General features: G+C 34.9%; 5 protein-coding genes across 14 annotated transcripts; 4 read left to right on the top strand and 1 right to left on the bottom strand.

Annotated features, from left to right (window-relative positions):
* On the top strand, window positions 5,698–8,545 carry LOC109355456 (60S ribosomal protein L11-like). The gene is made up of 5 exons (XM_019598630.1): window positions 5,698–5,820; window positions 5,906–6,013; window positions 6,093–6,135; window positions 6,970–7,165; window positions 8,199–8,545. Exons 1-5 carry the CDS (start codon window positions 5,818–5,820, stop codon window positions 8,392–8,394), a joined length of 546 nt encoding a protein of 181 aa, XP_019454175.1. The 5' UTR covers window positions 5,698–5,817; the 3' UTR covers window positions 8,395–8,545.
* LOC109353380 (protein RESTRICTED TEV MOVEMENT 2-like) lies at window positions 9,395–11,428 on the top strand. Of its 5 annotated transcripts, XM_019595625.1 has the most exons (4): window positions 9,450–9,651; window positions 9,951–10,804; window positions 10,868–10,897; window positions 10,967–11,428. In XM_019595625.1, the coding sequence occupies exons 1-4, from the start codon at window positions 9,522–9,524 to the stop codon at window positions 11,240–11,242; spliced, it is 1,290 nt and encodes a 429-aa protein (XP_019451170.1). In that variant the 5' UTR covers window positions 9,450–9,521; the 3' UTR covers window positions 11,243–11,428. The 5 variants fall into 5 exon arrangements, with proteins under 5 accessions (XP_019451166.1, XP_019451170.1, XP_019451167.1 ...); XM_019595621.1 differs by having other exon boundaries at window positions 9,395–9,476; window positions 9,509–9,651; window positions 9,951–11,428; XM_019595622.1 differs by having other exon boundaries at window positions 10,868–11,428.
* LOC109355033 (probable prefoldin subunit 2) lies at window positions 12,646–23,641 on the bottom strand. 2 transcript variants are annotated; one of them, XM_019597940.1, is made up of 3 exons: window positions 23,503–23,641; window positions 20,769–21,056; window positions 12,646–13,053 (listed from the first exon to the last, which is right to left on the bottom strand). In XM_019597940.1, exons 2-3 carry the CDS (start codon window positions 21,050–21,052, stop codon window positions 12,891–12,893), a joined length of 447 nt encoding a protein of 148 aa, XP_019453485.1. In that variant the 5' UTR covers window positions 21,053–21,056; window positions 23,503–23,641; the 3' UTR covers window positions 12,646–12,890. The 2 variants fall into 2 exon arrangements, with proteins under 2 accessions (XP_019453485.1, XP_019453484.1); XM_019597939.1 differs by lacking the exon at window positions 12,646–13,053 and having other exon boundaries at window positions 20,361–21,056.
* On the top strand, window positions 13,413–16,260 carry LOC109355032 (60S ribosomal protein L11-like). Its single transcript, XM_019597938.1, has 5 exons — window positions 13,413–13,535; window positions 13,621–13,728; window positions 13,808–13,850; window positions 14,685–14,880; window positions 15,914–16,260. The coding sequence occupies exons 1-5, from the start codon at window positions 13,533–13,535 to the stop codon at window positions 16,107–16,109; spliced, it is 546 nt and encodes a 181-aa protein (XP_019453483.1). The 5' UTR covers window positions 13,413–13,532; the 3' UTR covers window positions 16,110–16,260.
* LOC109355031 (protein RESTRICTED TEV MOVEMENT 2-like) lies at window positions 17,110–19,143 on the top strand. 5 transcript variants are annotated; one of them, XM_019597937.1, is made up of 4 exons: window positions 17,165–17,366; window positions 17,666–18,519; window positions 18,583–18,612; window positions 18,682–19,143. In XM_019597937.1, the coding sequence occupies exons 1-4, from the start codon at window positions 17,237–17,239 to the stop codon at window positions 18,955–18,957; spliced, it is 1,290 nt and encodes a 429-aa protein (XP_019453482.1). In that variant the 5' UTR covers window positions 17,165–17,236; the 3' UTR covers window positions 18,958–19,143. The 5 variants fall into 5 exon arrangements, with proteins under 5 accessions (XP_019453477.1, XP_019453482.1, XP_019453478.1 ...); XM_019597932.1 differs by having other exon boundaries at window positions 17,110–17,191; window positions 17,224–17,366; window positions 17,666–19,143; XM_019597933.1 differs by having other exon boundaries at window positions 18,583–19,143.

Genomic DNA, 24,579 nt, shown 5'->3' with positions numbered 1-24,579 from the left:
AGCTCACAAACTGAGTCTTGGTATCTGGATTCTGGATGCTCCAATCACATGACAAGACACAAAGAATGGCTAACAGAGTTTGACTCCTCAAAAAAGAGCAGAGTGAAATTTGCAGATGATAGCTCATTAGAAGTGGAGGGAGCTGGAAATGTGGTGATCACAAGACAAAATGGCTCAAAAGCAATAATCACTGATGTATTGCTAGTACCAAATATGAAGTGTAATCTGCTAAGTATTGGCCAATTACTGGAAAAGGGCTTCAGTGTAGTAATGAAGGATGAATAGCTTGAACTTTCTGATGCAAAGAACAGACTCATACTCAGAAGCAAACTGACCAAGAATAGAACATTCCAAGTCAACATCAATGCTGTAGAAACACAATGCTTGACCACTATGAGAACTACTGATGAGAGTTGGCTATGGCACTCCAGATATGGCCACCTCAACTTCAAGAACCTGCATCAACTTGGGTCAAAACAATTGGTAAGTGGAATTCCAACTATATCTCTACCTGAAAAAGTATGTGAAATCTGCTTGATAGGAAAACAAACAAGGAACTCCTTCAAATCAGAAACAGAGATGAGATCCAAGTCCATTCTAGAAGTGGTACATTCTGATGTGTGTGGCCCATTTGAAACACCATCATTGGCAGGAAACAAGTACTTTATAATATTTGTGGATGAGCATAGCAGAATGATCTGGCTGGATGTCGTGAAAGCTAAGAGTGAAGCATATGAAGCCTTCTTGAATTTCAAGGCAAATATGGAAAAGGAGAGTGGAAAGCAGATCAAATTACTCAGAACAGATGGGGGAGAAGAATATACATCAACTGAATTTGAAATCTATTGCAGAAAAATGGGATAAAGCATGAGGTAATTGCACCATACACTCCACAACACAATGGTCTAGCAGAAAGGAGAAACAGAACCATCATGAATATGGCAAGAAGCTTAATGAAGGAGAAGGAATTGCCTCAAAAATTGTGGGCTGAAGCAGTATCAACATCAGTCTACATACTGAATAGGTGTCCTACAAAGAAGCTTGAAGGGAAGGTACCCCTTGAAGCATGGTCAGGCAAGAAACCAGGGGTTAATCATCTCAAGGTATTTGGATCACTAGCCTTTTGTCACATACCATACCAGAAAAGAACCAAACTTCAGGACAAGAGTGAAGCCAAAGTATTCATAGGATATCACTCAACTGGAGCTTACAGACTCTATGATCCTATCAAAGAAAAGGTTCAGATCAGCAGGGATGTGGTAATCCTAGAACAAGAAAGATGGGATTGGCAGCACAAGCAAACCTCTCTGAAAAGAATGATCCCTGTGAGCATAGAAGATGAAACTGAACCAGAAAAACAACCTGAAGAGATCACTGAGACACCTAGAGTTCAGAGATCACAAAGAACAAGAACCTTGCCAAACAGATTCAGAGACTATGAGTTGAATGCAGATGATCAGATCAATGATGAAGGGAATCTGATACACTTAGCACTAATGGCTGAAGCAACACCAATAAATGAAAAAGAAGCTCTGAATCAGATAGAATGGAAGTTGGCAATGGATGAAGAAATAAAGTCCATAGAAAGAAATGGAACTTGGGACTTGGTTGAACTACCTAGTGGCAAAAATCAAATAGGAGTCAAATGGATCTTCAAGCAAAAACTAAATCCTGATGGATCAATCTCAAAGTACAAAGCAAGACTAGTGGCAAAAGGGTTCTTACAAAGACAAGGCTTAGACTACAAGGAAGTATTTGCTCCTATGGCCAGAATTGAGACTATAAGAGCAGTGATTGCAATAGCAAGTGCTAAGAATTGGGGGTTGTTTCACCTTGATGTAAAATCAGCCTTTCTCCATGGACCACTAATAGAAGAAGTCTATGTGCAACAACCACTAGGTTTCGTGATAAAGGGCAGAGAACAACATGTGTACAAGTTAAACAAAGCCTTGTATGGGTTGAAACAAGCTCCAAGAGCTTGGAACAAGAGAATAGATGCATTCCTGTTTAAGCTTAATTTTCAGAAATGCCAAGTTGAACATGGTGTCTACATAAAAGGTATAGAAGGAGATCTGCTCATAATTTGCTTATATGTTGATGATCTATTGCTAACTGGTTCAAGTCAAGCAAGCATGGATGAATTCAAAAGGGTCATGAATGCAGAATTCGAAATGACTGACTTAGGAAAATTGAGCTACTTCCTAGGACTAGAATTTGCATACACCAAGGAAGGAATCATGCTACATCAAAAGAAATATGCTAGTGAAGTCTTGAAGAAATTTAACATGGACTCCTGCAATTCAGTAGGGAGTCCAATTGAAACAAACTTGAAGCTGACCAAGAATGAAGAAGGAGAATCAGTTGATGAAACCATGTTCAAGCAGATTGTAGGATCACTAAGATTCCTATGCAACAGCAGACCTGACCTTGCATATTGTGTTGGTTTGGTGAGCAGATTTATGTGCAAACCAAAGAAGATTCATCTCATAGCAGCCAAGAGAGTGTTGAGGTACATAAGAGGCACTATGGACAGAGGCATACTGTTTCCAACAGGAAGACAAAGATCATCAGAACTGGTATTGATTGGGTATGCAGATTCTGATTATGGTGGGGATTTGGTTGAAAGAAAAAGCACTTCTGGATACTTATTCCTACTCAACAATGCTCCAATCTCTTGGTCCTCAACAAAACAGCAAGTTGTAGCACTCTCAAGCTGTGAAGCAGAGTACATCTCAGCCTGCTATGCAGCTTGTCAAGCTGTGTGGTTAGAAGAACTGTTAAAGGAGATGAGAATGAAATTGAAGGTGCCTCTGCAGCTACGGATTGACAACATCTCAGCCATTAATTTGTCAAAAAATCCAGTAAACCATGGAAGGAGTAAACACATTGAAGTAAGGTTCCACTTCATTAGAGACTTGGTCAATAAAGAAAGGCTACAAATGGAGTATTGCAAAACTGAGTTGCAATTAGCAGATTTATTCACAAAAGGCTTGAGGGTGGATCGGTTTGAAGAGTTGTTGAAGAAGATGAGAGTGTTATCTCTCAAAGACTTGTCTTAAGGGAGAGTGTTGAAAGTAAATTGTAATTCAAGTCTTTATATGTAGTGTTGTGCAATTAGAGAAGAATTGGTGACTTGCCTTTTATGGAAACAATTTAAAATTCTATTTAGTTAGTTGGTTGTTAAACTTACTATAAATAGTAAGCTGTTTGCTTTGCACACTCAATGAGAATAACACTGCATTGTTCATTCCTTTCTATTCTTCTTCTCTGCATTTTCTATTCTTCTTCTTCTAAACAAATCCCAACAACTCACAATTCTAACCTTCAAATATCCCTTCATAACCCTGATTGAAAGTGCGAAGTTCCCTCTGAGGTTATCTTTAGTTTGGACTGAGATACATAACATGATGAACGGAAATGACTTGCAGCAAATTCGTAGTAGTTAGGACTCAAACTTCTCTTTATCCTAGTGTGTTATATGAGCAGATCCAGCGCAAAGATGGTAGGCCACTTATCTTTGTATTATAAGGTGCCTACTTTTCTTTACAAGAATAATTTTTTGGGAGCACTAGGCATTTCCCTTTAACCTATAACCGTTTTTACGATTCTCTATGCAGGTTGGAGTAGAAACAAGTAGACTAAAATTGCATGGCAGCCTTCAGGTTTTGCAACCCTTTGGTGTGTGTGGCTAGAGAGGAATGCTATCTTGAAGGGTGTTTCTCCTTTTTATGCTCCTAAATAGTTACAGTATAGCATTTGTCTCATCATACCTGGTCTTTAAGGCAAATCCTGGTAGTGCTGTGGTTACAAGTTCAGTTTCTGTTCTCCATTTGCGCTTCTTATAATATGCTTCAGCCTGTGGCCCTGTGACAAGAAAAAAAACAGGTAGCTACACAGCTATCCAAAGAGTGAATGGTTACATGGTTCTTTTCAGATAAATCATTAGCATAAGGTGTTTCATTTGGTTTTTTAGATATATCTGTCTTATTAAAAAGAGGTAACTTAGAGGGTCAGATTTTTTTCCTTCTGTTGATAAGACAAAACCTTAAGATGCTATACACCTATTAGAAAGCTATGCATTGGTTTGCTTTTGAAAGGAAGTTAAATTGAAGGCAAAAGTTCCATCAACTTTCTGCCAATCTTCCAAGTTGTTGTATCATATCATTGGATGTATTAAAATTTAAGTTAATGCTAATGCATTTTGGATGGTCTAAAAGCACAAAATAAAATAAAAAGTACCAGAAATGATTATTTACTCAGAATGATGTATCTCATGTAGGAACAACAAACCATGAAAACAATCATTAAGTGTAGGTTTGATGCAACTCTGTGCTGAAGTTGTTTCACAACCAAGTGAGAAGAACTGCCTCTCACTAGTTGTCTACCATTGCTATGAGTTTTCTCAAGAGATAAGATAATACAATGAAATTTTTCCCTGAAACTTCAATTAAAAGTTAAAACAAACAAATCATCACCACCTAAAGAGGATGAAGATTACAACATGGTGTCTTCAATTATGTCTCCTCCAATAATATAGTATCACGTGGATGGAGATTACATACCCTCATTCTTGTCCACTTTGTTTACTCATCCAATTAGAAAATATCATTTAATTAATAATAAAAATCATAATAACATAAATTAATATTTTTCTAATATTTTGTGAAACTTGATTGACTAGATATATAGAGACATGATTTTCTTAGGACAAAGGATTCTTGTCCAATTTCACATAATGGTCTGTTCATCTGAGTTCACCTAAAAATCTCTCATACTTATTATAAAAACTGAACCAAGAAACACTTCATTTTAGATTTTTATTAAAATGAAATGGAGCAGGACAAAATCCTGTTAAGTAGAAAACTAATAGGAAATATATGTGTATATATATCATTGTTCTGCATTGCCATATACGAAGATCACAGAAAACAGAAAACATATAAGCTTTTGCATGGATTTAAGCAATGAAATTTATGCATATAATTGTTATAAACGTAGGACGTTACACATCTTTATAAGGCTAAACTTGATCATGTTGATCCTTTCAACTGCTGCAAGCAAAATTCACTTCAAGAAGCTAATTTTAAAGCTACTCTCAAAGCAATGATTGAACCTGCTTTGCCAAAACAGCTTCCCTTACGCTTAATTTTTTTTGGAATTTTGCAACACCTGCTTAAATTTAATTAACCAATTAATCACAATCCGCCAAAAGTAATTTCACAGCACCAACAAGGTGTTGGTTAGTGGCGTAAGACCTCATTGAATCTCAAGGGTTTGATTCCTATGGTGTTTGGTTAGTGGCATAAGACCTCATTGAATTCTACGGTTAAGTTTCTGTTCCTATGAGCGACACTTCTTTATCCAAAGTTAAGGAACACCCTTCCTAGTACCAAAAAAAAATTCAGAACTACACATTTGCCAGTATCACTTTGAAGGCTTAATATTTTACCTGCAAGTTTACAACCTATCAATAATAGGGAAGCATTCCTGAATTGTGAAATTAAGCGAAACTGAATAGCATCCCATTGATAAGCGGCGGCGGAGGCGGCGGTCGGTGGAGGAGAAGGAGTGTTGCGGTGAAAGAATTTCCCAAAGGGAACGAAACAACGTCGTTTTGTAATATCCGAATCTCAGCCGTTAAATATTATTATAAAAGAAAATGGACGGAGCAGATAACTTAACACACTTTGGGGGTATTATAGTAATAGCACCTCAAAACCCTAGCTTCATATATAAAAACGCTTCCTCTGAAATCATCACCACCACGATATTGCTACTCCACCGCTGCGAAGTGCTGAGAATTCAAATCGATTTGCAATGGTATGGTTTTAATTTCTTCATTTCTATGATGTGATTGTTTATGTGAATTTGTGAATGAAATGGAACACATTGCAATTGAAAACAGGCTTCAGAGAAGAAACTATCGAACCCGATGAGGGAAATCAAGGTTCAGAAGCTTGTCCTCAATATCTCTGTTGGTGAGAGTGGAGATCGTCTCACCAGAGCTGCAAAGGTTTTTGTTTTATTTTTTAAATTTTTATTTTATTTTTCGATTATTTTTACTAATACTTGTTCTTATCTTTTTGTTATAGGTGTTGGAACAGCTTAGTGGCCAAACCCCTGTTTTTTCTAAAGGTTATTTTTTTCATAGTTTAATCATTTGACATAATTAAGTTACTGGTTTGATGATTCAATTCATTGTGGTTGATAAAAAATGCATTGATGTTCTTGAGTAACAGAGTATATTTATAATACCCTTGAAATTTCAGAACAGAGTGAATAGGAGTATAAGGAAACATTCGTTTAGGGTTTTTTCTTTGAATGAGAGGTTTTTTTGTTATTAAAAATCACTACTGGGATATGCTTGTTTGGTTGTGTTTTATCAGAAATGTTTCTCTAGAAGAAAGTTGAAGTAAGCTTTTAGATTTTAGCTTCTCACTAGAACTTCTGCCAAACACATATTTGGTGAATTACTTTTTTGAGAATCTTAAAGAAATGAGCCCCCTAAATCGGTACCTTTAATTTTATCAGTTCTTATGTGGTTCGGGACTTTGATATGATGCTGTAAGTTCCGAAACATGAGCAACATTGTTTTCTATTGCTAATGAAATAGTGGCTCTATAATTGAGTCAACAGCAGGGGTCCATTCAGTGTCCATCTGACTGCCGCTTAGAGCCAAAATTAAAATACCAGAAGAAGATCCTTGAAACCTCCTAGGTTGTTTCCAAGACACAATATCTGGTGAAATTCTTCTCACTATAGGTCTAGTAGGTAAATTTTATTGAGAGGAGTTTATCAATTTGATGTTTCCTATATTATAGGATCACTTGATTTTGTTTTCATGTCATTGCCCCTTCAACACATTATTGAAGATGATGAGTGGGGCTTTTATGCAACTTGTTTCTATTATATATATTTGATTTTGGGCTCTTTGCTGATTATCTTTTCGTTTTTCCTGCTTGTTGACAGCAAGGTACACTGTTCGTTCTTTTGGTATTCGAAGAAATGAAAAAATTGCATGTTATGTTACTGTTAGAGGTGACAAGGCAACACAGCTTTTGGAGAGTGGTTTGAAGGTGAAGGAATACGAACTTCTCCGAAGAAACTTCAGTGATACTGGATGTTTTGGCTTTGGTATTCAGGAGCATATCGACTTGGGAATCAAGTAAATATTTCATTTTTTTTTCTGAATTAAATTTGTTATACGTTGCAGTTATTTTACAGTATGTGGAGTTATATTTTGTTACAAAACTTTCCATAGTTTGCTAATTTTCATTTATCAACTAGTTAGTTTGTTCTATAAAGGAAAGTTTTGATGCTGACTGCTATTAAAAGTTTGGCTGTAGCTAATACCTAAGTGTTATGCACTGGTGGAAAAAGATTTACATAAACATGACAAGGGTTGTTTACTTCTTTATCATAATGCATGTTTAATCTACTGCTATAAATTTCACTGTTGTTAGAATCAGTTAATTGTACGATTCCACTCCCGATACATCACAAAATAGTCACCTGCTGATACATCTTTTGATGTATCGTTTTTGCATATTAATCACTCAAGAATCACAGGAATACTCTGCATCGTGACATCATGTTTCAGAAGTGTTCTTTGTGATTCACAAACAGCCAGGTTGTTTGTTGAACAGGGTTGGGTCATGTCCTCAGTTATGGAAAAGACAATGTTTAGGATTTCTGTTGTAGGTTTTCCGAAGATGCGTGTGGGTTTTGTATAAAACAGGCCGAGCCGGATGCCCAGCTCTTAAAAAATTAATTTAACCTCTTTTTTATAAAAACTTAAAAGTGCCGAAACTAATTTCCCACTATTTCTTGAATATTTTTAGTTAGTTTTAAATACTTTAATTTAGTCCCACCTTGACGTACTGTTTTGTGCTCATTGTTGTTCTGTTGGTTTATTTTTACTTCCTTTTTGGTTTTGGATTATTGGTTATGCACTGAGTTATTGAACTTCAAAATGCTAATATCTTTCATTTCTTTGTGCAATAATATATTTTACATAATATTAGTAACCTTGATAAATTTCACTGATTTTGCTGACTGTCACTTCAATTTAAATTCAAGCTGAAATTTAATATATGGTTGTCTTCCCCCATGTGTATGCTGTTGTAATTTACATGTAATTCAAATGAAATTCCATCAGATATTTTTTGTTGTATTTATTAACCTGGTCACTGCTTCAGGTATGATCCTTCAACCGGTATTTATGGAATGGACTTCTATGTTGTTTTGGAACGCCCTGGTTACCGTGTTGGACGTCGTCGTCGCTGCAAGGCTCGTGTTGGTATCCAGCATCGTGTTACAAAGGAAGATGCTATGAAGTGGTTCCAAGTGAAATATGAAGGTGTGATCCTGAACAAGTCGCAGAATATCTCTTAGATTGAGCTAATTGTAATAGGGATTTTACAAGTTTTGTTAAATGTAATTTGATGTTTCTTGAACTAGTAGCTTAAATTTCTGGGATATTAATGCCTCTGGTCATTTGAGCCGTTTGGAGGACTTTTTTTTAATCATTTATTTTTGCCATCAATATCAATATTATGCTTTTGACACTAGCACTTGAATGTTCTAAATTTTACATTTATTTACCCATTTTCTGTTTGTAAAAGGCTTTACAAATTCTTAATTATGTGTGGCATCTTAATTGTTGTGCAATGGCTCATTTTACTGAACCGTTTGTTTAGATAAAAGTAATACAAGTTGTAGGCTTTCAGGATGGTTTGGGGTTGAGGACTATATGTATTATGTAAACTTAATGAAAGAACAAATTTCAGCAACCCATAGACTTAATAGGACGTTACACAATAGGTTTAGGGAACATGTATTGCATATTTTAAATAGAGTGCTAAACTTTTTTATTTTGGTATCTATTTTATGTCAAATGGCACCAACAAACCACCTTATTCCTTCTACATCTTTTGGTTGAGGTAAGAAATTAATCCTTTTTTGTTGCGCTATAAAAATTTGTAGTAATTTATAATGCCAATGTAGGCATCTCCTTCAGCCAATAACTTTTGATTCTCTTAAACCTAGTGATAAGAAAGAACGTGTGAAGAAAATCAAGGATAAAAAATAACTTTAAAATAATTTATGATAAAATCTTTTAGCCTATATATCATGAAGAAATGCAAAACAGAAAAAAGTGAATAGTCACATGCTGTATGATGAGAGTTGACAAAACCTATAACAAGAAGCAACTAAGTCCAATAATACATGAATGAACGGCTAGCTTTTCAAGTATAGGAGGGAAACAAAGAACAATTACATTTTTTGTCAAAGAAGTTATACCTAGTATATAATCCTAGCTTAGCAGAGGAAGGAAAACCTAGCCCAGTTACATTAATGAACCAAAGCTTACAAGAAAGAATAATCTATATGGCAAGAAAAGTTTCATGCATATAAATATGATACATATATAACCAAATCAGTATAATCTATATAGTAGAATTCAAAAGCACAATTTGGTAGAGGTATTAACATTAATATATAGCACAAATTCTTGAAGTATGGCTATGAGTATGAGGCCAAGAACACCAACTTTCCGGGCACCGCCCCGACGTGTGTATGAGACTTTGCAGCCTAAGACTGAGATGAAACAAAGCCCTGAAGCTTACCTTCTGCATATCTATCTTCCTGGTAAGTACTTGTGCAGAAACTATTTTTTCTCTCCTATCATTAGTTATTACACTCTTTTTTATTGCTTAAGAAATTTACTAACATATAAGAATTGACGTAATTTAACTTGATGTAAACGAATCTCTCCATAAATAAAAGATTTTTTGTTTTAAGAGGTTCATTACTTGACTGTAATGAAGAGTTTTGCTCTAAATAAAGATATACTTTTCTTTAGTTTATGTGGACCAGATTGGAGAAAATCATTTGAAAATCGATTGATGTAAATTATAATATTATGTCTCTTTTGCTTTTGTTTGTAGGTTATATAAAAGAGCGTATAAAGATTACACATTTGAGCTCTTCCCATAGTGTGAAAATTTCAGGAGAACGACCAATACTAGGTAATAGGTGGAGCAAATTTGACCAAACATATCCTCTTCCTAAAGATTGTGAGGCAGAGAAACTTCAAGGCAAGTTTGAATTTGGGACTCTAATCCTAACAATGCCAAAGAAGAAGACCATTTCACAAGTTTCTCCTAAACAAGAAGTGAAAACAAACCAAGAGAAAGACCAACCTGGTCCTTCACAGAAACCAGTACCTGAAAAAGAAAAGCCTGAAAATGCAAAAGATACTATTCCACCACAATTTAAAAGTCATGAAGTGGAAGAAGTAGTGGGGGACAAGAAAAATGCTTCAATACCAAGCCCTGTAAAAGGGTCACCTGATCCTGCAGTAGTAGCTGAAGCAAAGCCGAAAAAGGACCAAGATACCATTCCATTTCCACCACAGTTTACAACTACCAAAGTGAAAGAACCAACAGGAGATAAGAAAAGTGTTTCACTATCACCAAGCTTTGTAAAAGGCCTTGATGACTTGAAGTTCAAGGCACAAAAGGGTACTCAGGAGGATACATCATCTAAGAGGTCTATTGAGAACCTAAAGCCAGAAGATGAGAAGGGGTTGAGAGGTTTGATCCCTCAAAACAGCCAAGCCGAAACCGTAAAGAAACATTTAATCGAAGGTAAGCCTAAAAATGGTGAAGAGGGATTTGAGCCAAACCCAAAAATTGTAGTGGCAACCAAAACCAAAACAGATGAAAAGCCTCAACAGGGTCATCAAGAGGAAGTTGAGCCAAAACCAACATCAACAATGGTTACAAGACACTCAACAAAAGAAAAGGGTGATGAAGAAATTAGGCTAAAGACCAAGCTAGCAACAATAAACAAGCAATTGGAGGAAAAGACTATGACTGAAGCTGCAGAGAAGGAAAGGGTCTCAAAGAAGGAAGTTAAAGAAGATGAGAAGCCTTATAATATGGAGAAGGCTATTATTAAGGAAAAAGATACCAGAGCAAGTGAAGTGTCACACAAGGAATTAGCAGAACCTTCTAGTCTAAAAGCTAAAGAGAAGAGAAAAGAGGATATGATTGACAGTGTAGGGAGTATTGGAATCAGAGAATTGGCTGTTTCTACATGTCAGGTTGTTACAAGAATAGCAGAAGGGAAATTGAATGAAGAAGAGAAACATTTAGTTGTAAATATGGGTGCTGCAGCTCTAGTCATTGCTGCATTGGGAGCTTATGTATCCTATAGGTTTGCCTCTTCAGGATAAACCCAAAACTAGCACTACATCAATCATTTTCACACTTGCACATGAAATGATAGAGCAATAGAAAACATGGTGACATATGAGCACATCACAAATTCACAATAATATATGATTCATACTGTATCAGAAGTTCTAACAGAAAATACACAAACTTGTAATTCTACTTGATTATATAAAACTATTATATCAGGCGTGGGAGTTGGTGGGGTAAGTTGATAAACAGGTGAAGGGTTCAAAAGGGAAAAGAATCAAGGGTGTAGCAGCTTCTCAAGGTATGAGATGCCCGATAGAGTGTTTCAATGAAGAAAATAAATAGATGCTAATACTTTTTTTTAGGAACTAATCCATTTTGGGTGAGGTTGACCCTCCTAACAAGTATCGCTACTAAGAATCGAATCATTAACCATTTGGTTATCTGGAGATCCAATAAAACCTACACTATTAGACTAAAACTTTGTTGGTAAACATATGCTAATATATAAAAGTGCAATAGTTCTATTGGTGGCACTAGGTTTTTATGCTTCTCATGAGCAGAAGCTTCTAACATAAGTTAAATTTCAATATTGAAAAACAACCATGCCATTATGCCAAATTCTATAAACCTTTTAATAAGTTAGCACAACAAGAACAACCAAGCTTTTACCTAGCTAGGTAGTGTCAATTATATGGATTGAACGATTCTTATAAATCATATTTATTGGCAAAACATTGATCTCTAAGTCTTTCTTAATTGTTTTGTCTATAATTTTTCTTAGTCTTCCTCTTCTTCTAAAAGTTGCTTTCATTTAATCTATTCTCCTTAGGGGAGCTTTTATTAGTCTCCTTTATATATATCCTAACTATGTAAGGCTTGATTGTGGAGAGGTTTGTTGCAAAACTATTCGTATAATATATTACCACTGACAACATCCCACAGAGACAATGACTTGTCAGCAGCAGATGCAAGAATTGGATAACCACACTTTCACCAACAAATACTAGTTATGATAGAAGACAATTCATTATTTCAGAGCTCTTTAGCAATGCCCCTGGTTTCAAAATCCCAGATAATGCAACTTCCATCATTGCACCAAGCTGATTCTATTGAACAAATCAAGTATTAAAAGTGAGAAAGTTGATAAAGCATAATACCTCCTATCAATAATTCAGAAGTTCAACACTTGCAATAACATATAAGAAACCAAATTCAAATAAATAGGCATCATATATGTGAACAAAAAATGCAATAAGTAAGGCTAAGGTTCGACCACCAGGAACGACCCTTGCCGAGAGGAGCAACCACATATTCTAAAAAGGATTAGTTCCTTACCCATAGAGTGAGAAGATATCATTGGTTAGCACCAAAAATATATGCAATAAGTCTATGCTTCAAAAAAAGAACTAGATAAATCAGAAAGAAATACAGTGAAAAAAATTCACTTTAAATATAAACTTATGAAGATCAGTTTCCTACTTATAATTTGCTCACATATAAAAGCACAAACAATTCCTCATTCCAAAGCAATTAAACATAAGAGCAAATCCAGTAATACACTTTTTTTAAACTAATCCCAACAAAAACAAATCATCAGTTTGCTTGCACCCAGTTAAAAGAAGATGGAAGAAAATTCCATGCTACCATTTTCCAAAAACAAAAATAAAACTAGACCTATCATTCACTTCCACTTGCAGGGCCCACAAGAACTCCTTGAGCAGAACCTTCCTTCTTACCAGATTCATCTTTCACCTCAGCATCAGCCTTCCTTATCTTGATTTTGTATTTGGTCTCAAACTCTGAAATTTCCTTTTTCTTCTTTTCCAAAGCCTCGTTGAGCCTGGCAACAATCTCTTCAATACCCGAAAGTTAAGGAACACCCTTCCTAGTACCAAAAAAAAATTCAGAACTACACATTTGCCAGTATCACTTTGAAGGCTTAATATTTTACCTGCAAGTTTACAACCTATCAATAATAGGGAAGCATTCCTGAATTGTGAAATTAAGCGAAACTGAATAGCATCCCATTGATAAGCGGCGGCGGAGGCGGCGGTCGGTGGAGGAGAAGGAGTGTTGCGGTGAAAGAATTTCCCAAAGGGAACGAAACAACGTCGTTTTGTAATATCCGAATCTCAGCCGTTAAATATTATTATAAAAGAAAATGGACGGAGCAGATAACTTAACACACTTTGGGGGTATTATAGTAATAGCACCTCAAAACCCTAGCTTCATATATAAAAACGCTTCCTCTGAAATCATCACCACCACGATATTGCTACTCCACCGCTGCGAAGTGCTGAGAATTCAAATCGATTTGCAATGGTATGGTTTTAATTTCTTCATTTCTATGATGTGATTGTTTATGTGAATTTGTGAATGAAATGGAACACATTGCAATTGAAAACAGGCTTCAGAGAAGAAACTATCGAACCCGATGAGGGAAATCAAGGTTCAGAAGCTTGTCCTCAATATCTCTGTTGGTGAGAGTGGAGATCGTCTCACCAGAGCTGCAAAGGTTTTTGTTTTATTTTTTAAATTTTTATTTTATTTTTCGATTATTTTTACTAATACTTGTTCTTATCTTTTTGTTATAGGTGTTGGAACAGCTTAGTGGCCAAACCCCTGTTTTTTCTAAAGGTTATTTTTTTCATAGTTTAATCATTTGACATAATTAAGTTACTGGTTTGATGATTCAATTCATTGTGGTTGATAAAAAATGCATTGATGTTCTTGAGTAACAGAGTATATTTATAATACCCTTGAAATTTCAGAACAGAGTGAATAGGAGTATAAGGAAACATTCGTTTAGGGTTTTTTCTTTGAATGAGAGGTTTTTTTGTTATTAAAAATCACTACTGGGATATGCTTGTTTGGTTGTGTTTTATCAGAAATGTTTCTCTAGAAGAAAGTTGAAGTAAGCTTTTAGATTTTAGCTTCTCACTAGAACTTCTGCCAAACACATATTTGGTGAATTACTTTTTTGAGAATCTTAAAGAAATGAGCCCCCTAAATCGGTACCTTTAATTTTATCAGTTCTTATGTGGTTCGGGACTTTGATATGATGCTGTAAGTTCCGAAACATGAGCAACATTGTTTTCTATTGCTAATGAAATAGTGGCTCTATAATTGAGTCAACAGCAGGGGTCCATTCAGTGTCCATCTGACTGCCGCTTAGAGCCAAAATTAAAATACCAGAAGAAGATCCTTGAAACCTCCTAGGTTGTTTCCAAGACACAATATCTGGTGAAATTCTTCTCACTATAGGTCTAGTAGGTAAATTTTATTGAGAGGAGTTTATCAATTTGATGTTTCCTATATTATAGGATCACTTGATTTTGTTTTCATGTCATTGCCCCTTCAACACATTATTGAAGATGATGAGTGGGGCTTTTATGCAACTTGTTTCTATTATATATATTTGATTTTGGGCTCTTTGCTGATTATCTTTTCGTTTTTCCTGCTTGTTGACAGCAAGGTACACTGTTCGTTCTTTTGGTATTCGAAGAAATGAAAAAATTGCATGTTATGTTACTGTTAGAGGTGACAAGGCAACACAGCTTTTGGAGAGTGGTTTGAAGGTGAAGGAATACGAACTTCTCCGAAGAAACTTCAGTGATACTGGATGTTTTGGCTTTGGTATTCAGGAGCATATCGACTTGGGAATCAAGTAAATATTTCATTTTTTTTTCTGAATTAAATTTGTTATACGTTGCAGTTATTTTACAGTATGTGGAGTTATATTTTGTTACAAAACTTTCCATAGTTTGCTAATTTTCATTTATCAACTAGTTAGTTTGTTCTATAAAGGAAAGTTTTGATGCTGACTGCTATTAAAAGTTTGGCTGTAGCTAATACCTAAGTGTTATGCACTGGTGGAAAAAGATTTACATAAACATGACAAGGGTTGTTTACTTCTTTATCATAATGCATGTTTAATCTACTGCTATAAATTTCACTGTTGTTAGAATCAGTTAATTGTACGATTCCACTCCCGATACATCACAAAATAGTCACCTGCTGATACATCTTTTGATGTATCGTTTTTGCATATTAATCACTCAAGAATCACAGGAATACTCTGCATCGTGACATCATGTTTCAGAAGTGTTCTTTGTGATTCACAAACAGCCAGGTTGTTTGTTGAACAGGGTTGGGTCATGTCCTCAGTTATGGAAAAGACAATGTTTAGGATTTCTGTTGTAGGTTTTCCGAAGATGCGTGTGGGTTTTGTATAAAACAGGCCGAGCCGGATGCCCAGCTCTTAAAAAATTAATTTAACCTCTTTTTTATAAAAACTTAAAAGTGCCGAAACTAATTTCCCACTATTTCTTGAATATTTTTAGTTAGTTTTAAATACTTTAATTTAGTCCCACCTTGACGTACTGTTTTGTGCTCATTGTTGTTCTGTTGGTTTATTTTTACTTCCTTTTTGGTTTTGGATTATTGGTTATGCACTGAGTTATTGAACTTCAAAATGCTAATATCTTTCATTTCTTTGTGCAATAATATATTTTACATAATATTAGTAACCTTGATAAATTTCACTGATTTTGCTGACTGTCACTTCAATTTAAATTCAAGCTGAAATTTAATATATGGTTGTCTTCCCCCATGTGTATGCTGTTGTAATTTACATGTAATTCAAATGAAATTCCATCAGATATTTTTTGTTGTATTTATTAACCTGGTCACTGCTTCAGGTATGATCCTTCAACCGGTATTTATGGAATGGACTTCTATGTTGTTTTGGAACGCCCTGGTTACCGTGTTGGACGTCGTCGTCGCTGCAAGGCTCGTGTTGGTATCCAGCATCGTGTTACAAAGGAAGATGCTATGAAGTGGTTCCAAGTGAAATATGAAGGTGTGATCCTGAACAAGTCGCAGAATATCTCTTAGATTGAGCTAATTGTAATAGGGATTTTACAAGTTTTGTTAAATGTAATTTGATGTTTCTTGAACTAGTAGCTTAAATTTCTGGGATATTAATGCCTCTGGTCATTTGAGCCGTTTGGAGGACTTTTTTTTAATCATTTATTTTTGCCATCAATATCAATATTATGCTTTTGACACTAGCACTTGAATGTTCTAAATTTTACATTTATTTACCCATTTTCTGTTTGTAAAAGGCTTTACAAATTCTTAATTATGTGTGGCATCTTAATTGTTGTGCAATGGCTCATTTTACTGAACCGTTTGTTTAGATAAAAGTAATACAAGTTGTAGGCTTTCAGGATGGTTTGGGGTTGAGGACTATATGTATTATGTAAACTTAATGAAAGAACAAATTTCAGCAACCCATAGACTTAATAGGACGTTACACAATAGGTTTAGGGAACATGTATTGCATATTTTAAATAGAGTGCTAAACTTTTTTATTTTGGTATCTATTTTATGTCAAATGGCACCAACAAACCACCTTATTCCTTCTACATCTTTTGGTTGAGGTAAGAAATTAATCCTTTTTTGTTGCGCTATAAAAATTTGTAGTAATTTATAATGCCAATGTAGGCATCTCCTTCAGCCAATAACTTTTGATTCTCTTAAACCTAGTGATAAGAAAGAACGTGTGAAGAAAATCAAGGATAAAAAATAACTTTAAAATAATTTATGATAAAATCTTTTAGCCTATATATCATGAAGAAATGCAAAACAGAAAAAAGTGAATAGTCACATGCTGTATGATGAGAGTTGACAAAACCTATAACAAGAAGCAACTAAGTCCAATAATACATGAATGAACGGCTAGCTTTTCAAGTATAGGAGGGAAACAAAGAACAATTACATTTTTTGTCAAAGAAGTTATACCTAGTATATAATCCTAGCTTAGCAGAGGAAGGAAAACCTAGCCCAGTTACATTAATGAACCAAAGCTTACAAGAAAGAATAATCTATATGGCAAGAAAAGTTTCATGCATATAAATATGATACATATATAACCAAATCAGTATAATCTATATAGTAGAATTCAAAAGCACAATTTGGTAGAGGTATTAACATTAATATATAGCACAAATTCTTGAAGTATGGCTATGAGTATGAGGCCAAGAACACCAACTTTCCGGGCACCGCCCCGACGTGTGTATGAGACTTTGCAGCCTAAGACTGAGATGAAACAAAGCCCTGAAGCTTACCTTCTGCATATCTATCTTCCTGGTAAGTACTTGTGCAGAAACTATTTTTTCTCTCCTATCATTAGTTATTACACTCTTTTTTATTGCTTAAGAAATTTACTAACATATAAGAATTGACGTAATTTAACTTGATGTAAACGAATCTCTCCATAAATAAAAGATTTTTTGTTTTAAGAGGTTCATTACTTGACTGTAATGAAGAGTTTTGCTCTAAATAAAGATATACTTTTCTTTAGTTTATGTGGACCAGATTGGAGAAAATCATTTGAAAATCGATTGATGTAAATTATAATATTATGTCTCTTTTGCTTTTGTTTGTAGGTTATATAAAAGAGCGTATAAAGATTACACATTTGAGCTCTTCCCATAGTGTGAAAATTTCAGGAGAACGACCAATACTAGGTAATAGGTGGAGCAAATTTGACCAAACATATCCTCTTCCTAAAGATTGTGAGGCAGAGAAACTTCAAGGCAAGTTTGAATTTGGGACTCTAATCCTAACAATGCCAAAGAAGAAGACCATTTCACAAGTTTCTCCTAAACAAGAAGTGAAAACAAACCAAGAGAAAGACCAACCTGGTCCTTCACAGAAACCAGTACCTGAAAAAGAAAAGCCTGAAAATGCAAAAGATACTATTCCACCACAATTTAAAAGTCATGAAGTGGAAGAAGTAGTGGGGGACAAGAAAAATGCTTCAATACCAAGCCCTGTAAAAGGGTCACCTGATCCTGCAGTAGTAGCTGAAGCAAAGCCGAAAAAGGACCAAGATACCATTCCATTTCCACCACAGTTTACAACTACCAAAGTGAAAGAACCAACAGGAGATAAGAAAAGTGTTTCACTATCACCAAGCTTTGTAAAAGGCCTTGATGACTTGAAGTTCAAGGCACAAAAGGGTACTCAGGAGGATACATCATCTAAGAGGTCTATTGAGAACCTAAAGCCAGAAGATGAGAAGGGGTTGAGAGGTTTGATCCCTCAAAACAGCCAAGCCGAAACCGTAAAGAAACATTTAATCGAAGGTAAGCCTAAAAATGGTGAAGAGGGATTTGAGCCAAACCCAAAAATTGTAGTGGCAACCAAAACCAAAACAGATGAAAAGCCTCAACAGGGTCATCAAGAGGAAGTTGAGCCAAAACCAACATCAACAATGGTTACAAGACACTCAACAAAAGAAAAGGGTGATGAAGAAATTAGGCTAAAGACCAAGCTAGCAACAATAAACAAGCAATTGGAGGAAAAGACTATGACTGAAGCTGCAGAGAAGGAAAGGGTCTCAAAGAAGGAAGTTAAAGAAGATGAGAAGCCTTATAATATGGAGAAGGCTATTATTAAGGAAAAAGATACCAGAGCAAGTGAAGTGTCACACAAGGAATTAGCAGAACCTTCTAGTCTAAAAGCTAAAGAGAAGAGAAAAGAGGATATGATTGACAGTGTAGGGAGTATTGGAATCAGAGAATTGGCTGTTTCTACATGTCAGGTTGTTACAAGAATAGCAGAAGGGAAATTGAATGAAGAAGAGAAACATTTAGTTGTAAATATGGGTGCTGCAGCTCTAGTCATTGCTGCATTGGGAGCTTATGTATCCTATAGGTTTGCCTCTTCAGGATAAACCCAAAACTAGCACTACATCAATCATTTTCACACTTGCACATGAAATGATAGAGCAATAGAAAACATGGTGACATATGAGCACATCACAAATTCACAATAATATATGATTCATACTGTATCAGAAGTTCTAACAGAAAATACACAAACTTGTAATTCTACTTGATTATATAAAACTATTATATCAGGCGTGGGAGTTGGTGGGGTAAGTTGATAAACAGGTGAAGGGTTCAAAAGGGAAAAGAATCAAGGGTGTAGCAGCTTCTCAAGGTATGAGATGCCCGATAGAGTGTTTCAATGAAGAAAATAAATAGATGCTAATACTTTTTTTTAGGAACTAATCCATTTTGGGTGAGGTTGACCCTCCTAACAAGTATCGCTACTAAGAATCGAATCATTAACCATTTGGTTATCTGGAGATCCAATAAAACCTACACTATTAGACTAAAACTTTGTTGGTAAACATATGCTAATATATAAAAGTGCAATAGTTCTATTGGTGGCACTAGGTTTTTATGCTTCTCATGAGCAGAAGCTTCTAACATAAGTTAAATTTCAATATTGAAAAACAACCATGCCATTATGCCAAATTCTATAAACCTTTTAATAAGTTAGCACAACAAGAACAACCAAGCTTTTACCTAGCTAGGTAGTGTCAATTATATGGATTGAACGATTCTTATAAATCATATTTATTGGCAAAACATTGATCTCTAAGTCTTTCTTAATTGTTTTGTCTATAATTTTTCTTAGTCTTCCTCTTCTTCTAAAAGTTGCTTTCATTTAATCTATTCTCCTTAGGGGAGCTTTTATTAGTCTCCTTTATATATATCCTAACTATGTAAGGCTTGATTGTGGAGAGGTTTGTTGCAAAACTATTCGTATAATATATTACCACTGACAACATCCCACAGAGACAATGACTTGTCAGCAGCAGATGCAAGAATTGGATAACCACACTTTCACCAACAAATACTAGTTATGATAGAAGACAATTCATTATTTCAGAGCTCTTTAGCAATGCCCCTGGTTTCAAAATCCCAGATAATGCAACTTCCATCATTGCACCAAGCTGATTCTATTGAACAAATCAAGTATTAAAAGTGAGAAAGTTGATAAAGCATAATACCTCCTATCAATAATTCAGAAGTTCAACACTTGCAATAACATATAAGAAACCAAATTCAAATAAATAGGCATCATATATGTGAACAAAAAATGCAATAAGTAAGGCTAAGGTTCGACCACCAGGAACGACCCTTGCCGAGAGGAGCAACCACATATTCTAAAAAGGATTAGTTCCTTACCCATAGAGTGAGAAGATATCATTGGTTAGCACCAAAAATATATGCAATAAGTCTATGCTTCAAAAAAAGAACTAGATAAATCAGAAAGAAATACAGTGAAAAAAATTCACTTTAAATATAAACTTATGAAGATCAGTTTCCTACTTATAATTTGCTCACATATAAAAGCACAAACAATTCCTCATTCCAAAGCAATTAAACATAAGAGCAAATCCAGTAATACACTTTTTTTAAACTAATCCCAACAAAAACAAATCATCAGTTTGCTTGCACCCAGTTAAAAGAAGATGGAAGAAAATTCCATGCTACCATTTTCCAAAAACAAAAATAAAACTAGACCTATCATTCACTTCCACTTGCAGGGCCCACAAGAACTCCTTGAGCAGAACCTTCCTTCTTACCAGATTCATCTTTCACCTCAGCATCAGCCTTCCTTATCTTGATTTTGTATTTGGTCTCAAACTCTGAAATTTCCTTTTTCTTCTTTTCCAAAGCCTCGTTGAGCCTGGCAACAATCTCTTCAATACCCGCTTTATTGCGCAGCACAGCAGGCAAGACCTCTTTGATGGTTCTCTCCACCAGCACCCCACCAATCATACGATAGCATCGTCTAGATGGATCAAGTGGCTGAATGGCGTTAACCACCAATGAGTGCTCACTAACTTCCATTTCCATCTCAGTGATTTTTGAGTAAATTTGGTTGAGTTCAGACCTCATAGCTGCATATATATTTGCAACTGCTTGTTCATTTATCGGTTCCTTGCGATCACCTTCAGCTCCACTGGCCATGGTTCTAGAGAAATGGAAAAGAAATTTCACCAGGGTAAAGAAAGAGACATGTAATAATAAGACTAAATACACTTGTTTTCTCCTCACTTCTTGCAGTGCTACCAATTATATATGGAGATAATAACATCTACACATTCAGATTCCACAAAGAATATGAAAGCAAAACCAAACGAATGCAAAAATGTCAGATACACTACCCATTGTTTCAAATTCAAATGTTGAGAATCTCAGACAGAAAGCATTCTCTTATTTCCAAATGTTGAATGTTTGTGCAGTGAGTGAAACTCAGACTGTTAATTACCAAGTCTATAGATTCAGCAATTGCATTCCAAATGTAAACGGGTTATTCATCATAAAAAGAACTTTAAAGCATGAATCGATCCTTGAACAGCATACCAAACTGATAAAACCAGGAAGGGAACACAGTTTTAGCTAGAAAACAAAAAAGGAACAAAAGATGAACTAGTTTTTTTTCTTGAGGGTGGTGGGTTGTGCAGTTGTGGGGGTTTGAACCTGGGTGCTCACACTATGTCTCACAGCTCTACCAACTTTGCTACCTCTTGGAGACCGCTGAAGTAGTTTTGTTATAAAAGATTATTTGTGGGTATCCATTGACGAAAAAAGTGAGGGAAAGAAGAAAATTAAAGCATAATATTATCATAATCAATTTGCTAACATCAAGGGAATGAAGAAACTTAAACCATAATATTAATCATAATCAATTTGCTAATATCAAGCCTTTGAGCGATTCTCCTAATTCAGGGCATAGGTACAAACTTACCAATAACATTGATTAACACTAAAAATGGGGTGGTCCAATACACGAGTCTACAACCAGTTGGAATCTAGGGAGGATATATGTACGGAGTTTACCCCGTCAAGGAAGGGGCTATGTTTAGGTTTTGATCCTATGAACTATAAGTCACAAGGTGGCAACCTTACTGGTTAACTGTATCATGTTTAAAATTTAAAAATGTTTCTCATTACTTCAAACATCATAAAAAAGGCATCAAAGGTAATTATCAACAACTAAAGATTCATATAATTCGACAGACCATTAGTACATAGCTACATGTCATGAATAATAGTTGATAGAAATGATCATATCAATTAATGTTACAAAATCTGCCAATAATCAACAACCTATTGGTAGCTTAACTATTAATTCAATCATCACACTTCAATTCTTTTAATTTTTAAGAACGGAGACTTCAATTACTCTATTAATTTCGTTGGTGTGAGGAATAAATTAAAACCCAATCAACTCAAAATCACCTGACCCAAAAAGGCCATCAGAAATTCAATAATTATCATCAGTATCACATGCTAGATTTCAACACGATTCCAGACAAATTCTTAATCAGAAAAGCAAAATAGTCATCCTAAACCATAAGGTATGAACCAACAAGGTGTTGGTCTAGTGCTGGAAAGCCTTGCTAAATCCCCAGAAAGACCAAAAGGTCAAGGATTCGATTCCTAGGAATGACAGTTGTTGGGAGGGACAGCTATGCACCCCGAAAGAGATTAGCTCCTTACCCATAAGGTGAGGAGATACCTTTGGTAGTACCCAAAAAAACCCAGAAGGTATGAGCCTCAAGCTTCCAAGGCTTTAAAGAAAAGAACTACACTTGCAAAAAGCAAACAATTGGCTAATCACTCTTGAAAATAGATTAGTGACCAAATGGATATGAAGTCGTGAGATTAAATAAGACTCGAAATAAACGGCTAACCTACAAGACCAATTGCAACATCTACTAACAGAAAATATACCATGCACAAATTCAACCAACAATGAAAATACAAGCACAATCATATTGACAATTGTATAACTAAACAACCCAGACCACTGTAGAACATTGTGTGTATATTACATATATGTTGACCTCCCTTGAGATTTGAATTAAGTACGCTCAGCACCCTCTTGTCTCAAAAGCTAAAATCACCAATCACCACCTTCAAGATTCAATTATCATCGTAGTTACCTCCCCCGGAGCCGGAGGGAAGTGATTATAATTGCATTGATATTCCATAGCTTTTGAAACCGGAGAAGTGCAAAATGTAATTAAGCTAAACCTCAGAGAGGTGAGTGTAGCTTTCCCATTATGCCCCTTCTGCCATTCTAAATAACTCAAAAGAAAAAGGGCAAAGGGAAGAATCGCTTAGGCAGATAAAAGAACACCTGAAACCAGCAATTAGCAAGCAATACAAGAATCCCAACAAGCTCAAACTATATCAAAACCAACAATCCAATACCTAATCAATAAAAAAAGATGAAAAACAAAGCTAACACATAAAAATCAGTAACAAATTCTAGATTCCATAAAAATAACTTGGCATCAAATGAGAGGCATAAGAGAATGTGATGAGATTAATAAGTAAGAAATTCAGGATGGGTAGTTTGAGAAACACAATTTTATGAAAAAGGAAAGAAAAAGAGGTAAAGGTAATACCTTGGTTGATCGAAAAGGATAAAAGATGAAAATGTTGGAAACCCTAAATATGGTTAGTGAAAAGTGAGTGAGAGGGAAGATGATGAAGCCAAGTTGAAAATGAAGGAATGGGTCCCAAGAGAAACACTGCCTAATTAGATATAATCCCTTAAATATCAAATATTTAATTCATAATTAAAAACCAAATACTTTTTTTTTTCTTTCTAGAGAAGATGTGTAAATTTAGATTTGGCATTAAAGTGGAGATAGTTTATATATAAATAGATCAAATATGCCTACAAATAAGATTAATTGATGAGAATAATATGTAAGTATTAACAGTATAAAAATTTATATATAGTTAATGTATTATTTATTTTTCTTTTCTATTACTTTTATTCAATAGTTAATGGTGATTGAAAATAAATGTTAGATGATGCAGTAATAGTGTAAAAAATTCTTACACTACAAGTACATACATCTTTTTTTCTTAATTAATTTTCTTGATTAATTAAAAAAAAATATATCATTATCCTATTTTCATGAGTTTCTTTGGAAAGCTCATGAGTTTATTGTTTTTCTAACAAATGGCAAATGAAATTAAGTAATATAAATATTACATAAAAAACATAGTCTCATAAAAATGATAACTTATAATAAGGAATACATGAAATATCCACTAACCAATCACCTATGCCATTTTCACATTTTTATTTATTTCTCAAAAGGCATTGTCTTGGAATGTATTGAGATTTTTTACGAACAAATGTGTGTGGTAAGGTAGAAATTTGTTACCTTAGTTTTTTATCTTCAAATATTAGAATTCAAAGATAGTTACATATCTAAGTCTTTTAATCTTGACTCAAATTTTCACAATTCTATTTTAGATGCCTGACCAAACAAAAGTGCCAAAAGTGTTTTCTTTCCCCCTTCAAAATCAAATCCAAACCAAAAGCACCAACTTTGGTTTTATTTTAGACGAATATTCATTGCACCAACTATCCTTGATATAAAGTCCAGTATTTGACACATTACAAAAGGTACCACCACTCTTGGCCACATGCATCATCAAAACTAATTTTACTATTTTTCACTAAC

This window comes from Lupinus angustifolius, chromosome LG08 (genome assembly GCF_001865875.1).
Source record: "Lupinus angustifolius cultivar Tanjil chromosome LG08, LupAngTanjil_v1.0, whole genome shotgun sequence".
Classification (NCBI taxonomy): Eukaryota; Viridiplantae; Streptophyta; class Magnoliopsida; order Fabales; family Fabaceae; genus Lupinus; species Lupinus angustifolius.
This window is presented reverse-complemented; position numbering and strand designations above follow the sequence as displayed.

Bases quoted from the DNA above. Each gene is read 5' to 3' on its own strand.
- LOC109355032 (XM_019597938.1), top strand. The intron at 13,851-14,684 runs GTTATTTTTTTC...GCTTGTTGACAG, and splicing joins AACCCCTGTTTTTTCTAAAG to CAAGGTACACTGTTCGTTCT. The intron at 14,881-15,913 runs GTAAATATTTCA...TCACTGCTTCAG, and splicing joins CATATCGACTTGGGAATCAA to GTATGATCCTTCAACCGGTA.
- LOC109355033 (XM_019597940.1), bottom strand. From the start codon at position 21,052: ATGGCCAGTGGAGCTGAAGGTGATCGCAAGGAACCGATAAATGAACAA. The intron at 13,054-20,768 runs GCTCAACGAGGC...GATTGTTGCCAG, and splicing joins ATTGAAGAGATTGTTGCCAG to GCTCAACGAGGCTTTGGAAA.
- LOC109355456 (XM_019598630.1), top strand. The intron at 6,136-6,969 runs GTTATTTTTTTC...GCTTGTTGACAG, and splicing joins AACCCCTGTTTTTTCTAAAG to CAAGGTACACTGTTCGTTCT. The intron at 7,166-8,198 runs GTAAATATTTCA...TCACTGCTTCAG, and splicing joins CATATCGACTTGGGAATCAA to GTATGATCCTTCAACCGGTA.
- LOC109353380 (XM_019595621.1), top strand. From the start codon at position 9,522: ATGGCTATGAGTATGAGGCCAAGAACACCAACTTTCCGGGCACCGCCC. The intron at 9,652-9,950 runs GTAAGTACTTGT...TTTTGTTTGTAG, and splicing joins TCTGCATATCTATCTTCCTG to GTTATATAAAAGAGCGTATA.
- LOC109355031 (XM_019597932.1), top strand. From the start codon at position 17,237: ATGGCTATGAGTATGAGGCCAAGAACACCAACTTTCCGGGCACCGCCC. The intron at 17,367-17,665 runs GTAAGTACTTGT...TTTTGTTTGTAG, and splicing joins TCTGCATATCTATCTTCCTG to GTTATATAAAAGAGCGTATA.